The 15,685-nt window shown below is 42.7% G+C and overlaps 1 protein-coding gene across 10 annotated transcripts in view; it reads left to right on the top strand.

Annotated features, from left to right (window-relative positions):
- Positions 1-4,315: 4,315 nt before the first annotated feature.
- Positions 4,316-15,685, top strand: part of CELF4 (CUGBP Elav-like family member 4) — a 690,435-nt gene continuing 679,065 nt past the window's right edge. For 3 of the 10 annotated variants that reach the window (XM_079329928.1, XM_079329929.1, XM_079329924.1), the window contains exon 1: positions 4,513-4,925. In XM_079329928.1, coding sequence (XP_079186054.1) covers positions 4,646-4,925 — 280 coding nt within the window. In that variant the 5' untranslated portion in view covers positions 4,513-4,645. Of the gene's footprint in view, positions 4,926-15,685 lie in introns of all 10 variants that reach the window. The other 7 variants (XM_079329931.1, XM_079329930.1, XM_079329933.1 and 4 more) reach the window with 6 other exon arrangements.

Here is a 15,685-nt window from a genome sequence, read left to right as displayed (position 1 = left end):
AACAGTCTCATGTTGCATTTAGAAATAATCTAAATTTAAAAAGCTAGCAAAAAATTTGTAAGTATATGAGCTGGTACAGCTAACTAAATCTAAAGAAAGAGAAATTGCTATTTAAAAACAAAAGTCACACGATTTTTTTTTTCCCTTTGGAGCAAAACTTGCCTGCTACTTAGCTTATCTATCTAAAAATAAAATTCACATATATTTCTTATTTATTTGGAACAAATCCTGCCTGCAATTCTTTTTACATCACACAACGACTGATGGTTTTGTGTGCTATGGGTCCAGGGGTTTGAAGTTCAGCAGAAGAATCCCCCTCCAGCAACCTTTCGGCCTATTCCTGCCTTTCTTCTTTACTTGCTCGTTTCCTGGAGAAGGAAGACAGTCAGGACTGATGTATCGCTGTGTCCCCCTTGCCTGCACCACACGGTGTTCATTAAAAACTTGCTGCTAGCAAGGGCCTGATCCAGCCCTCCTGGAAGCCATTGGAAAGCTGTCTATTGACGTCATGGGGACGAGGAGCATACTAATGCATGCAAGTACCTTTGCTAATGCGGCCAGTCCTGTTAACAACACCGAAGTTGTTCACAGGATTAACAGCAATCAATCAAGCCCTTTGAAAGGCGCATTAAAAGCCAGAGCCTGGTCTGCAAGCCCTTTCTCACAGGAGGTGTGTGTATACCTGTGGCTGGTCCTGCTGCATCCTTCTGCTCTCAGCCTGGCTGTGTCGGTGCCTTTTTACAGCCGTGTTGATTTGGGGTAAAATTTCTTCTGAGGAGGTAAAAAATTAATGGCCATCTACCCCAAAAATAAAAGGTACTTGTGTCTTAAAAAAAAACCAACCATCAAAAAACCCACTAAAAACAAAAAACAAAAAACCAAAACCCAAAACCCCACAAAAACAAAATACCAACCAGAGTGAGAAGCAGCAGAAAATGGGGCTACAAATGGCTGTGGGAGGGTGTGGGAGTGGGCTGTTGTTCTCTGCGAGAACTCTGAAAAAAAAAAAAAAAAAAAAAAAAAAAAAAAAAAAAAAAAAAAAAAAAAAAGAGAAAATAAAACCGGGAAAACAATTATTAAATTATTAAAACAATTATTATTTTGGTCCCAAGCAGATAGAAATTTTTTATTCTCCTGGAGAAACTGAAGCCTGTTACAAAAGACCTCGTCCTTAAAAAAATTCCTATGGACTTCTCAGCTTCTGGATTGCCGAACTGGACCCACTGTGATTACACGGGGAGCATTTCTCACTGGGAAACTGTTCAGAAAAAGCTGGTTTATAGATAAAAATTTCACTCCTCCTTTGCCTGTATCTGTTTAAAATCCACTACAGCCCCTTGTACATATGTAAAGGTGCTTATGGGGTGTAGTTTGTTTCCACCCACAGCAGCAGCTGTGTTCATCTTGGAGCCCTTGTAGCAGTATTTGTGTCCGTATTATTTCATCCTGCCACCCCTCACAGCTGTGCCTGTGCACCAGGGGGCTGTACTTGAACAGCATCCATTTCTAAATGACTATACTTATGGCTCTGTGAAAACGGGGCGTGGACCAGCTCAAAGTTTTAAAAAATAGAGATTGTTATAAAAGGGACACCCGCACTGAGCAGCAAAATTACTCTTTTTACTGCCCTGTTCTTTCTAATTGGCTTTCACTTGCAATTGCAGGCAGAGTGGCCTGTTCGTGGACAAGGTGTTAACAGAGCTATCCTTGGGATGGATCAGTGCCGGATGCTGTTTCACTTTTCACTGTAGTAGATATTTATTCTTTAAAAAAAAAAGAAAAAAAAAAAGAAAAAAAATGTTTAGGTATTCTTTCAGTGAGTCTTCCTAATTCTATCACGGGTGTGGTTTTAGGGATCAGACAGAGCGGATATTAGGATTTTTAAGGAGCAGGTGGGAGGGCTGAAAGATTTTGCTTCATGTGGGTTTTGTTGTTGTTGTCATTCTTTTATCACAGTGCAAGGCACAAGGCAGGATTTGAAAACAGGTGAGTCACGGGGCTGGGAATTTGGGAGTGGGGCTGTCTGAGGGTTTTACCCTCCCTGCAGCTCCTGCGCTGCCACATCTCCGTGTCTGTAGCTTTTAAAGGTTGCAGAGCGTGCCCAGGAAGGGTAGAGGGGCAGAGCGGCCCCTGACCCCCCGGCTCGGACCCCAGCGCAGGCAGGGCTGGTCAGACAATGCGCACTGCCCGCCACCAGCCCGGCACCCGGCGGCCAAAGCCGCCGCTGCCCGTCCGCGCCCCGAGATGTTTGAAGAGCCGTCAAAGGCAACGCGGGGCTGCCGGGGCTCGGCGCGGGTGTCGCCCCCAGGTGCGGGCCCCGAGGGTGGGATGGGGAGGCTCCGCGGGGCCGGGCCCGTCCCGCCCCCCGCCCGCAGCGCTCCGCTCGCAGGGAGCGGCGGCGGCCCCGGGGAGGGGCGCAGTCCTGCCGCCCCCAGCCACCGCCGCTCCTCTGCTGGCAGGACACGGGAGCGCTCTCACACACAGGAGTACTTGGAATAGCTGAGCCACCTGCAATAGGGTGATTGTCTTTATTTTAGGTTTTTGGGTTTGGGGTTTTTTTTAAGGTATTTTTGGGTTTTTTGGGTTTTTTATTAGCGGGAGGCGGAGGGGACGGGGGCGGTGGCGGGGGGGAGGTTAGCAGGACACTGCCTTCCTTCTCTGTTACTAAAACAAAAGCCAAATAAAGTGGAAAGGCGGTAAAGCTTTCTTTTGTTTGTTTGCTCGCTTGTTTGTAAAACAGAAATAATAAAAAAAAAAATTTCAAAACCCCACCAAAAAAAAAAAAAAAAAAAAACCCAAACAAATCGCGGTCAGTAAAACACTCAGGAAGGCTGAAATCTTAAACTAATAACCTCCTTCCTCCGCGGCTGCCCCTTCCGTCGGCAGCCACACGTGTTACCTGCGCTCCCGGGGGACGGGCGGCCGGGGGGGGTCCCGCTCGCAGCCCGCCCCCCTTGCCCGGCTCCCCGGGGCCGCCTCCGCCGCGGGGCTCGGCCGGCGGCGCCGCCAACAATGGCCGGGGCCCCGCGGGGCCGGGCGGCGGGGGCTGCGGACACCGGGCCAGCGCCGGGAGCCGGCTGGCGAGCGCTGCACCGCCGCGGGGGGACGCGGGGTTCAGGCCAGGTAACTCGCGGGCTGCTCCGAGCTCGCCTGCTGGTGCTCAGCCGAGCCTCATCCCCGCGCGGCTCGCACCGGGAGCGGGAGAACCGAGGGAAAAGGAAAGGGGAGGGAAAAAAAAAAAAAAAAAAAACAGCGAGGGGGAAATTGCTCAGAGCGCACGCAGAGCCTTGTTTTGTTGCTGTTATTATTATTTGGGGGACAAGGGGGAGTTATGTCCTTAATCGGAGGCTCCCTGCCCTCCCCACCCCCAGATGCTATGAAAGAAGAGCTGATTTCGTCTCCACCATACAGTACACTTTGTCTAGAGAGCATTGTTCGGACAAGCAACTCCCGATCACTGATGACTACAAAATACGATTTATGTTTCCATCAGAGACAGACAAAATATCCTGATGGCTTGAAAGTCGGGCAAAAAAGCCATGCCTAATCAATCCCTTTCCAATATAGACACGCACATACACACACAGACACACACAGCCCGTATAGGAGATAACGCCCGCACTGACTGTACATAAAATAAATAGCGGCAGCAAGAAAATTAACAGCAGTCATTTCGATATTTTTCGTCTCCCTTCAAAGCACTACAGTAATATAGTTTGTGCTTTCCTAGTTTGATGTCATCATCAGTAACATAATTTATATTTAAAAAAAAAGATCTTAAAGAGCATGCATTTTTTTTAGATGCAACATGAACAGATATAGTAAAGAGAGCTTGTAACATCACAATCACAACAACAACAGCAAAAGCAACCTCTGAGCCGGGGGGTTCATCCGTATCTGAACTGCTTTTTATTATCATTTGCGAGATTATAATAAGAGTAAATAATAAGGCATCATCACAACAGAAAGAAGTCAGAACACCTTGGGTTTGGGGTTTTTTCCCTCTCAAATAAAAAGGCAGACTTCCCGATGATCACTGAAATTATAACGACAGCGATTGATCGGAGGGCTTGCAAAGGAAAAAGAAAAAAAAAATCATCATCATTGGTCCTAAAAACGCAACCGTTCCCCTTTGCTCACTTGGCACAATAGAAATTGACTGTCTCTCAAAGAGCCATGCGCCTAGTGCTATTTATAGCCAGGGGCTGTGTTGGAAGATACCATTAAGGCTCTGCCGGGCAGACAGACAGGGGGGTGGTTGGATGGGAGGAGGGGGTTTAGCCAGAGTAGAGGCAAAAGCAATCCCCCACCCCTAGCCTCCCTTCCCCGTACACACACACATCCACACACTCACACCCCACCCCCTAGTCTGGCTGGGAATTTGAACCGATCCAGCCTGTTTAAACGGAAAGGACACAGATCTTCAATGTAAAAAAAAAATCAGATCAGACCCAGAGAGAGAGAGAGAGAGAGAGAGAGAGAGAGAGACAGAGAGGGAGGAGTGTGTGTGTGTGTGAGTGTGTGTGTGTGTGTGTGTGAAAGAGGGAGAGGGAGCGAGAGAGCGAGAGAGAGGGAGAGAGAGGGAGAGAGAGAGGGAGGGAGAGAGAAAAGAAGAGGGGGAAAAAAAGGAAAGAAGATTTTCTCTATGTATATAAAGATGGCCACGTTAGCAAACGGACAACCAGACAATACCAGCCTGAGTAGCAATCACAGCAACCCCAGCACCAACGGGCATATGAACGGATTAAACCATAGTCCCGGAAACCCATCCACCATCCCAATGAAGGACCACGATGCCATTAAGCTCTTTATTGGGCAGATCCCCCGTAACCTGGACGAGAAAGACCTCAAACCGCTCTTCGAGGAGTTCGGGAAGATCTATGAACTGACGGTGCTGAAGGACAGGTTCACTGGCATGCACAAAGGTGAGTTACCTCCTGAACTTTCCCGGGAGAGATCGGGAGAGAAAGGCAGGCTCCCTCTCTCTCCCTGGCTCTCTCTTTCTCTCTCTCTCTCTCTCTTTCCTTTCGATTTCATTTCATTTTATTTCATTTTTGGTTGGCCCGGGGGCGGAGGCGGCAGGCTGGGGGGGCTGGGAAAGAAATAATAGACCCATCCTGGGAAGAGAAGAGCGAGAGTCAGGGCAGGGAGTCATCTCCGTTTGGCTTATTTATTAGTATTTTAATTTCTTTCCCCGCTTTTTTGGGGGTGAGAGGCAGCTCCCGGGGAGCGCCGGGCGAGCGGCGGCGCGGGCGCGGGGCCGGCGGCAGCTGTCCGCGGTGCTGAAGCCGGAGCGGGTGCTCTGTATTTACCTTCGGGAGCCGCTCTTCGTCAGCCCAGGGGTGTGTGTGTCCGTCTGCCTGTCCCTGGGTTCCCCCGATTTTAAAACTGCTCTGTATCTGGCACCGGAGCCTTTTTCTTTTCTTTCTTTCTTTTTTTTAATTTATTTTTCTTTTTTTCTTTTTTTCTTTTTTTTTTTTTTTTTTTTTTTTTGGCAATTTTTATTTTATTTTTGCTGCTGTCATATTCATTATTTGTAGTCCTTTACAAAGTAAGAAGTAGGGAAGACTGAGTTGGTCCGCGGGAGCTATTTCATTTTTATTCAACACGGGAATAGGTTCTAAACAACAATAAAGAAGCCCATCTCAAGCGGGGCAGGGGTGTGTGCACAAAATCATGGTGTGGGGGAGGCGGGGGGGAGGCAAGGCAAGACATAAAGGACAGGTGGCAGCTTAGTTCCAGGGGGAAGAAGTCTCTTACCAGGCATATTCCAAGCACTACTTTAATGTGCCCGAAGTCCATGCCGGGAACTTTTTAGGTTTTCTCTAAAGATAGTGGAGATGCACTCCTCACACGATGCCTCACTTGCTCCATCTTTGCCCGCTCAGATTTCCCTGCTCAGCTTAGGCTTTCCGGAGGTGCCTATCAGATTAGATGGTGCTCCGTTTTGGGGGTGGGGGAGGGTGTGTGTAGTGGGGGAGAGATGCTCAGATCCTCGGGTAGGAAAGTAGGACTCGCAGGGAGGAAGTTGAAGGTAATTTGCATGGTAGCCCCGCTTAGGAGCAGGAGAGAACCAGGAGCAATATGAGCCACCTTACTAACTCAGATTCTGAGTATGTGTGTGTTTATATTCATTGTTTAGAAAGAAAAGGGAAAAAAAAAAAAAAAAAAGACCGTGTGAGAAGTGATTGGGGTGTGACTCCAGATTTAGTGCAGGAGGAAAAAGCGTTTTGCACGGAGCCACGGGGAGAGTGGAAGTTATATCTTTTACAGGACAGCTTCAGTACCAGTGTCTAGTCCAGCTTGGTAGACCCCTGGCACTGACAGTCCCTGGTAATGGCATTACTGGCTTTCCAGCTTTCCAGATGCCTTGGCAAGTTGTAAATCTTGAACTTAAGGGCATGTTTAGCAGCCATCTCTTTCCCCTTCCCACTCACTCCCTTCCTTGCTTCCACTCTCAGGAAACGCGAATGAAAATATACTCTGACAGTGCAAAGTACCAGTTTTACACAGGCTAGAGAAAATGTTCAGGGTTCGAGGACTAGGGACTCAGTCTAAGTTACAGGCTATTTCTACCAGTCTTACTTGCCGATCGCTTCAAACACCCTTCTCATTTTTAAAATGATCAGTGTAGCTCTTTCGAACCTTGCTTTCTTTTCAGACTGCCTTCCTAGAAGCCACAACAAGGTCTGATTGGCATCATTTAAACATTACACTCGTACTATAAGAATTATTAATAATAGTAGTAAAAGAATAATAAGAAGTAGAGGAAAGGAAATGTCTTGTGAGATTTTCATCTAATAGTGAGAGTAGACCCTGAGCTCATGTGTGTGTGCATGTGTTTGAAAAAAATTATCTAAGGTTTCTGTAAAATAAAAATAACAGCAGTAAAAGCTACACTGAAGAGAATCTTTCAAATAGTGTAGAGGAAATCTTTGAGCTAACACTTCAATGAAATATTATTTTGGTAGTGGGAGGTTACTGTGATTTGTTGATAAGATTTTATTTTATTATGTTTTATCTTACACCTCAAATTAATCATTCTGTGTGATAACTTCAATTTCTATTTCACAGATTTGAGTTCTCCCTCTTTCAGTTCAGTTTTGCTTTTACTGTATGCCTGTATTCACAGAGACAAACTCAGGAAGGGGGAGAGAGAGAGGGAGAGAGAGAGAGAGTGAGAGAGAGAGAGAGAGAGAGAGAGAGGGGGAGAGAGAGGGATCATTTATCTTACTTGGATGTGTTTAACACATATCCCTGAATTAAGCAAGATACTAACTTCATTTCCCTTCATTTCATTTCTGTTGTAAAGCTGAAACGTAGGAAAAATGCCAGGTGGGGAATCTTGTCACATCATCAAACCAAATTGCATGAGTTCATCTCAAACATACAGTCATTTTTAACCTGCTATAAGTTTTGGACTTTGGAAAGAAAATTTATCATGATGATTGTTATTTTGCCGGCTAGGGTTTGAGTGAAGCTTCAACAGACACCGAGTTGCCAGCATTTCAGAGATCGGTTTTATTTAGTACATCCGAGAAGAGTTTGAACTCCTTTCTAGCGATGCCGCTGATTTATTAGCTAATCCTGATAAAAATGTGCCTCTGGCTACCTGGAAAAAAATTACTTTCTTGCCAGTAGTGATTAATTACTATTAAGTCAAAAAGCATGATGGGGCTTTGAAGGATGAGGGTTGTGTTTGGCTTTTTTTATTATTATTTTATTCATTTTATTTCATTTTTAATCTATTTTTTCTCTTTTCCCTTCTCTAAATGCAGTCATGTGAAGCATTGTATTCACTCAGATGTCCTTATTTTGGCTTTGCTTTGCAGGCGTAGGTGAAGAATTGCATAAAGATAGTCCAACTTGGCTCACAGGGGTAGGTTGGCAATACAAAACCCCAAGATGCTTTCCATAAGAGATGCATAATGCTTATACATTAATTGATCCATCACTTTCTCTTGATTTCATTCCTAATTCAGAGGATGAGGCTGTGGCAGTGGTACACCCTGAAGGGTTAATAGTAGGCTGTAGTTTATTTAAGTGTGCGGAGAGCAAACCTTGGGTGTAGAGGGGGAGAAGGTGGGATTGTTCTGGGAGGAGGGAAGAGGGAGGAATTAGCTTTAAGTAAAAAAACAGCAACCGAAGTAATTTCAGGTGTAAATTCACTGAAACGAGATCAAAGAATGTGTATTCTTGAAAATATTATGAAGATATCCTATTGCGGTGCCCCTGTATAGCAGGAGGAAATTGAAAATTAAGAACTTAAAGTACATTACTATGCCCTCCTCCAAGAAAAACTATCACAAAAGGAGAACGAAGTCCCAGGTTCTCTCACCAGCAGCTCTGGCTGATACCAGTACAGACATTAGGAAAGAGGCAGGGGATTATGATTCCCTTGCAGATATGCAAAGAGAGAAAGGGTACGGGGGAAGCAGCATGTGGGGGAAGGCAGGAAAGGATTGCCAGATCCCCGAGAAAATAAGCTTTCATGGCATGAGTGTAGCTGCTGCATATTTCCCCCATCCTCGCTTCTCTCCACACGGGGCAGGAACAGGCTCCTGCTCTGGTACTTTGCTGTAGGGCTGGGAAGCGGCTGTGTGCTGAGATCCACGGGTAGAAATCTACCGGGGCTGAGCTGACCCACCCACGCGCTCACACATACACGCACACACATGCACTGAGTTAACTAATCACACTTTAACAATTTAGCAAGACACTCATTCATAACTTCCTCCCATCTTATCTAGCTGTGGAGTATGCTTAAAGGCTGAGTTACTGGGAGATATAAAGGTTAGTGCTCTCAGGACAGCCATATTATAATGCATTATCTTTGAAGTCATTTAAGGCCAATTTAAGTGGTATTTAGTATAATATTTATGAATTAATGTAATCTAAATATAGGACTGTCCCCATAGGTTTAAACAGTCTTTTCTATTCAAGCTTGCTTGTACCCAAGGCCTGGAAAATGTTTTAATTTAAAACACACAGGTCTCCATAATATTCTATTTAGGAAGTCAGAAGAAATCAGCATTCCGCACTTAACTGAGATTTACTGAAGCACATGCGGGCGAATGCACTTAAACTGTGGAGATAGTGTGCACTGGGAAAGCAGGAGTCTTGCACAGACTTAAGACCAACACTCTTCAATCCCTAATTTAGGGGTAAAAAGCACAAATCTCCCAAAACCTGCTTAAAATCCACTGCTGTAGCCCTGTGATTGGGGTGTTTTTTCTACCTGACCCGAACCTCAGTCTGTAAGCATTCAATGCAGATAGAAAAATGCAGTATGAAGAGAATAGTTTAGTTCTTTTACAGTTTTACCTTCCTAAAAGTATAAATAATTTTGAAATTTAAGACACCTCTGTGGTAGGGAAACAAGCCTTCCATTCATTACATTATGTTTTGTTTGATTACAAAGACAGATCACAGAAAAATAAAAACCGTTTTAAGTTTTAAGATGTTTATGAAGGTTTTGGACATGTCAGAAATTCAAAGGCGCAATGAAAATGAGCATTCAGTTTACATGATTTATATGTTTATAAGTAGAAATGCATAGATTTGTTTGTGCATACATACATATACACATTCATGTGTCCAGCCTTTGGGAAATTGAAATTTAGTTGAAAGAAGAACAACGCAATACAGGTGCTGAATAAACTCCTCCATAATTGAAACATAAGACTTGCCTGGCTGAAAGCAACACATACAGCATTTAGTATGGTAGTAAACCAAACAAGTTTTAGGGAGGTAAACACAAAAATAAACTGGAATTAAACAGAGACAACTTTAAGCCTTACGTCTAAAGAAGAACCCCTTAAAACAATCACAATGCAATTGGATAGTCTGATGGAAGAGAGGAAAAAAGTAACCCCCTGTTCATTAAAATCTCCTGTATATAGGAGCATCTAAGTGTTTTGATAATATTAAACAGATAGCCCAGACTGCTCCATAAATTAGAAGGGTATATGTGTTAACTCTTTTTATGCAAGGGTCTGGACATGAATTCTGGTTTCTAAAAGCAGCTGCAGCCAGTTATGATGCTGTTGTTACGGTTGTGTCAGCATTTCCAATACAAACTCTAATTTTCTGGGATCTCTTGCTTGCCTGTCAAGTTTTGCACTGAAAGCTGTTCCTCAGCTAGACCCACTACCATATGAACTAATCATCCTTACAAGACGGATTTGTTTAAAAGTTACATTAATATGAGAAAAAGAAAGAAATTAAAGTTTTTTGTCCACAGCTTTTGTTTCTTCTCTTACATTTCTCCAGTTTAGACTTACGTTTCTTGCACTTTTTCAGATTACCATTGCTTCTGTCCCTCAATATCTACATATACTGGTGCCTTTGGGCATTTTATGGAATAAAAAAGAGTACGTTTTTTTCCTTAAAAAAGCCAACTAATTAGGAAAACCAAATTTCATAGCATTTATTCATGCCTACCAAGGATTTAATTGAGGGGGAATCAGAAACTCACTCATTTCTGCAAATAACAATAGGAACAGGGAGCGGTTTGGTTTAGTATTATGTCTTTTTTTTTTTTTTCATATAAAGCCAGAAAAAATCAGAAATTTCAGCACTGAAGTAGAGGGAAAAATTGAGGGTCCTTGTCACCTTGTGTGAGAAGCGTGGTTCATCTGGTCCTGTATCCCTCATCTGCTAGTGGCCAGTGCCACCGACAGGGCTTACTTTAGCAGAGGATTCAAATTGCACAGCATAATAAAACCCAGGCAGCTGATGGAACAGACTTTTGAAGGGGATTGTCAGAAAAAACCTGGAAATTTTGTCTGGGTAAAGAATGAGGGAGATTGCGGAAAGTATTTTGTGCTCAACTAAAAACCGAATTGTACCTCTCAGGGAGGGGGCAGACAGAGAACTCTGTTCATGGGAATCAAGAGTAAGGGACAGAAGGGTTTGATCAAGGAGGGTCTCCTCCACCCTTAAGATCTGGAAGTGTGCAGCCCCATTTTTCAGCAAGAAATCAGGGTGTTTTTTTTGTCATGCATACCCTGTGCGCATGCATACCAGCCGCACTGACCCGGCAGACCATAACGACACTAAAGGAGCTGTTACTGTCCCTCCCGTCAATCAAGTGTGAACCCAGGCGGGTGTGTGCGACAGGCAGTAATGGTTCCAAGGGAAAAAAAGTGGGGGAGATGATCTAGGCTGTTGGACCGCTTACCTGCATTTAAAACAGATAGAATGAACCACATGTCCAAAGACCATGCAGGTGTTGGCTGTGGCCTCAAAGTAATATTTCCAAAAAAGCAGGGGGCTGCAGAGCTCGACGTGACCTGCCCATCAAGCACTGTGTGGTTTCTACCCCATAAGAGTTCACATTAAGCAGGTGAGGTGTTAAGGAAACGAAGTTGAATCTTGACTTTAACAAATAGCTGGTGCTTCATTAATCCCTGCATCACCTTTACTTCGGGAGCAAAGCCTTGTTACCTGCTTGCTGGGCAGAACGCAGTGAGATTTCTGCCATCACTCAGGTGGCTTCACATTTGGAAATCCTGCTGCAGATTTGCACTTACTCAGTATTTCAAATTCCCTTTAAAATTGCGTACTATGGGTTTACATAGCAAACCTCAACGCTTGCAGCTAATACTACTAATTTCTGCACTTGCTGGCTTGTCCCTTAACTGAGCTTTACTTGTGTAAGCGAAACTAAAACTAACGCAAGGCTAAGGAACTGACAAAAGCCTGATCTTTGCCACATTTCTCACTCACTTAAATGCTCCACCGATGCTTGTATGACTATTTCCAGGGTTTGTCATGGTGGACTGATTCTTATGAATTAAGATCTGCTGCAAAAAAAGGGAAAAATATTAACTATGGTGAGTAAAAGTTATAGTTTTCTTCCACGATTGCTCTACTTACTGAGCTGGTGTATATATTACAAGGGTGGGGTGTCTCTTTCCATCTGCCTCCTGGGGAGTCATCATCACATTTTAGGGGTCTCAGGATCTACTGAGTAACTTTATCTGTGCTGCATCTCTTGGTGTGGTCTGGAGTCAGGATGTCACCACAGATATTGCATTTGTTTGCTTTTGCCACTGTGAGAAACAGTCTGAACGCACATACAGGTGAATGCAGCTTTTAAAGTGCATTCATTATATCCAACTGACATCCCCTTGAAGGAAGAGAGGGCTTATTATTGTCGCTCCTTAAAATAAAGATGGATGAGAGCTCTAAACCTCTGAAATAAAGTGCCTGACCATACGTAGTAGCTAAAAATAAATCATATATGGCCATCTATTCCATGTAAATGAATGGCAAGACATATAGATATAGACATTGTGTTAAGTTTGTCAAGCAGAAGCAGCCAAAAATATTGATCAAGGCAAAGGGGAAAAATTGATAATGAACTGGACTCCAAGAAGACTTTAATTGACAGTGACTTCTGTGAACCAGCTTTGGACAGTATATATAAACTGACCACGATGTAACTTTATTGCAATGCACTCTCCTGTAATTAATTGTCACCTTTGTTAAGACTGGCTACAGATCAAAGGTTTAAAGATACTTAACAGGTTCTTAGTAACAAACCCTTCAGATGCATTAGAAATATCCGACAGCTCAGCCAATGAGGCATGCAGATTTCGATCTACCTCACCCTTATCTGTTTATTTCTCCCTCCTTTGTTTAACATGGAAAGTCATTGCTTAACATTAACTATTTAATAGATGACTTGGTTGGCAATTTTGATGCCTCCATCAATATATGATTGTGGTGACGGGGACCTTCACTGTAAGGTCTTTCAAAGTATTTTGCCAACGGAAAGTTGCTTATGGTCTGGTAGTCCAAGGTATAGTGCAGACACAGTTTGTAGTGCAGACTATTCTTACCCATTTATGTTGCTAAGGTGTTTAATATCCTTATTTAAACCCAAAAACCACAAAAATAACATGAAAACCTAAAATAAATGTGAACAAAAAGTGTAGCTGAGAATGAAATTTTATGGGTAAACTGCGTATGCAGTGAGATAGAAGTGTGCCTTATGTTTGTTTAGCACACAGATGCAACTATTTATTTTATGAGCATGTTAATGAAAACATGAATTCAATACAGACAGGATAATATAGGTTTCTAAATAATTTCTTTCTAAAAGAAGGTACAGAGAACATACTGTTAGTGAAAGTGGCAAGTGACTTAAGAGGGTGTCCCTGGAATTGTATGCAGAGTTTAATATTATATGTAACAATTTGCTTATTTTACTATTTTAATGATACAGTCACACTTAGTTAATTAATCTCTGGTTTACTTGTACATTGCATCTGAGCCTACAAAATATTTTAGAGGCTACCAGGCTGCCTTCCCATTGCACTGGGGCAGATAACTCTGGCCACGAATCTTCTTCAAACAGAATAAAAACGGAGTTTGCAGAGTTGGTCTGATGAGATCTAACTGCATATGTGGCCTGTTTCTAATTCGAATGCCTGTGTATATAGTACACAGGGACTGTGTATGCATGCATGTATTGAAAGGGCAGACTTACATTTGCACATAGCTCCTCTCCTTCCCAGTCCCTAAGGATAGATTCGCATCACATAATATGCATCACTCACTGCAAACGCACACAAATATTTTTGTCGGACTCCGTAGCTTCTTGCAGGTAGATGTATAAAGCAGAATCAACCTAATAATATCCCTATAAAACAGCACTTCCTTCCTAGGATCGAGAGGGATGAAGGTTGTCAGGAGATCAAAAGATATATCACAGTGTGCTTGTAGAAATCCCCTGATTATGTTTCCTCTCTATAATGCTCTAATTCACTATTTGATCAATTGTAAAAGGGCCAATGCTTTAGGAGGAAAAAAAAAGTATTAGGTTACTAGATGCTTCAGGGTGAGTGAAAATCACACCTAAAATTATATGTACCAATACAGTAATGAACTTATCAATACTTCTTTAAGGAATCTGACAGCCCTATATGAGAGATTCAGTTCTGTGAGCAAAGGTCACAATACAGGTATTGCTTATTAAGACTATCGATAGCCTAGTTGACCAATCTAACCAGAGACTGTATAATGTACCTGCTGTTAACAGGCAGGGAGGAGAACTATGAAGAATTTACAGAATTGCCCACATGTAATATTAATAATATTGATTGATTCTAATAATATAATAAGGTAAAGATGCACTTCTTTGAAATGGTGTATGGAGGAAGCCAGGGGAGAGTGAGATACCTTTGCCGAGCAGATTAAATTGGTTTGCACCTCTCTGAGAGTTTCCCTTGAGAAAATTCAGTTTTCTTGCCTAGGACCCGTTTCCTGCTCATTATTTTACCCAACACAGACAGAAACAAGAGTTGATTTTTCTAGGATCGGGTCTTGGCCCGACAGGTGCACAAAAGCCAGGAACCTGAGAAACTTCTTGCAGCAAGGAACATTTTGGGCAACAACTTCAGCCCCTGTCAAAATAGGATTCATCCTAGAGTTATTTTTCAACATACAATTGCAATGAAAGTTTTTATTTTTTTTCCCCACTCATTTATTAGCATTTAAGGAATAGGGGGGAGAAAATGATGGAAATAGTGTATGTTCTACACTGTGTAAAATCTATAATTGATAAGAAAGGACTTTGCAGAGCAGCCACACACCTGCCCCAAAGCCTGCTGAAGTCCAGAAAAAACCCCACCTTGCCTGCAGCAGTGTTTGGGTTTGGCCCGAAGTTGCGGGCAGCTCTGCAAGATGCCGCTGGTTGAAGCAGGAGCGGCCGATCACACGGGATGTGACTGACTTAAGCTTGCAATTCACCTAAACCCAGAGCACACAGACCTGGCTCCATCCGAATTTCCTAACTACTCCCTCTACAACAATAGGCTGCCTTATCTAGGTAAGCTAGTTCCTTCTGCTGTACCATTCAGCTTCAGCCGTTCTCGTTCCAGGGTCCATATGGTAGTTTCAAGAAGGTTTGCATTTCATTATGCCATTTTTTTTCAGTTTACAGGGCAAGTGTTTTTCTTTTGTGAACATTTAATTGCTTTTAAATGCGATTTATTTGATCGTATTCCATCTTCAATAATACATGGATGAGGATGCAATTTTTCACTCTCCTTTATAAAGATATATTGTTATTCAATTAGGCTATTCTGTGGGATTTGTTCTGTTTTGTGCATTCAGAGCGAGCTTGGTTACTTTTTTACTTTGCTTTCATTCTTCCTATCTTCTTTTTATTATTATTTATATGGATTTTTTTTTTTCTTTTTAGAAAAAGAAATCTCATTCAAGATACTGGCAATAAATGAGAAAAGTAGGAGTGGAAATAAGGAATGGGCAAGACAACCAACAAAAATCCTTTGGCAAAGTCTTTAAAAGCATACCATTGCCTCGTTTGTTTTTTTCTTTTTTTTTTTTTTGCAAGAGGGGATAGAGCCAATTTTGATACCAGAAAAAGAGTATCTTAGAAATTATTTAACTCCAAGTTTAGTAATTAACAGAGAAGGAAAAAAAAAACAGAAGTGAGTCAACACGTAGGAACACTGGCAGCAAAGACACCTAAAGCAGGATACAAGAGTGCCAGAGTGGTGCTAGTTTCTACATTCTCCTAACAATTTGGAAAAGTTAACAGCAAATTAAACAAACAAATAAAAAAAACCAAGGAACACAAGCATTGCCATTCCTTTTGAATTATTTGTAATGGCTAACACACCTCAGAGCTGCTCTGTTTAAATTGCTGCCT

Source organism: Erithacus rubecula, assembly GCF_903797595.1.
Source record: "Erithacus rubecula genome assembly, chromosome: Z".
NCBI classification, from domain to species: Eukaryota; Metazoa; Chordata; class Aves; order Passeriformes; family Muscicapidae; genus Erithacus; species Erithacus rubecula.
The sequence above is the reverse complement of the archived record's forward strand: the minus strand, read 5'-3'. Positions and strand labels throughout refer to the sequence as shown.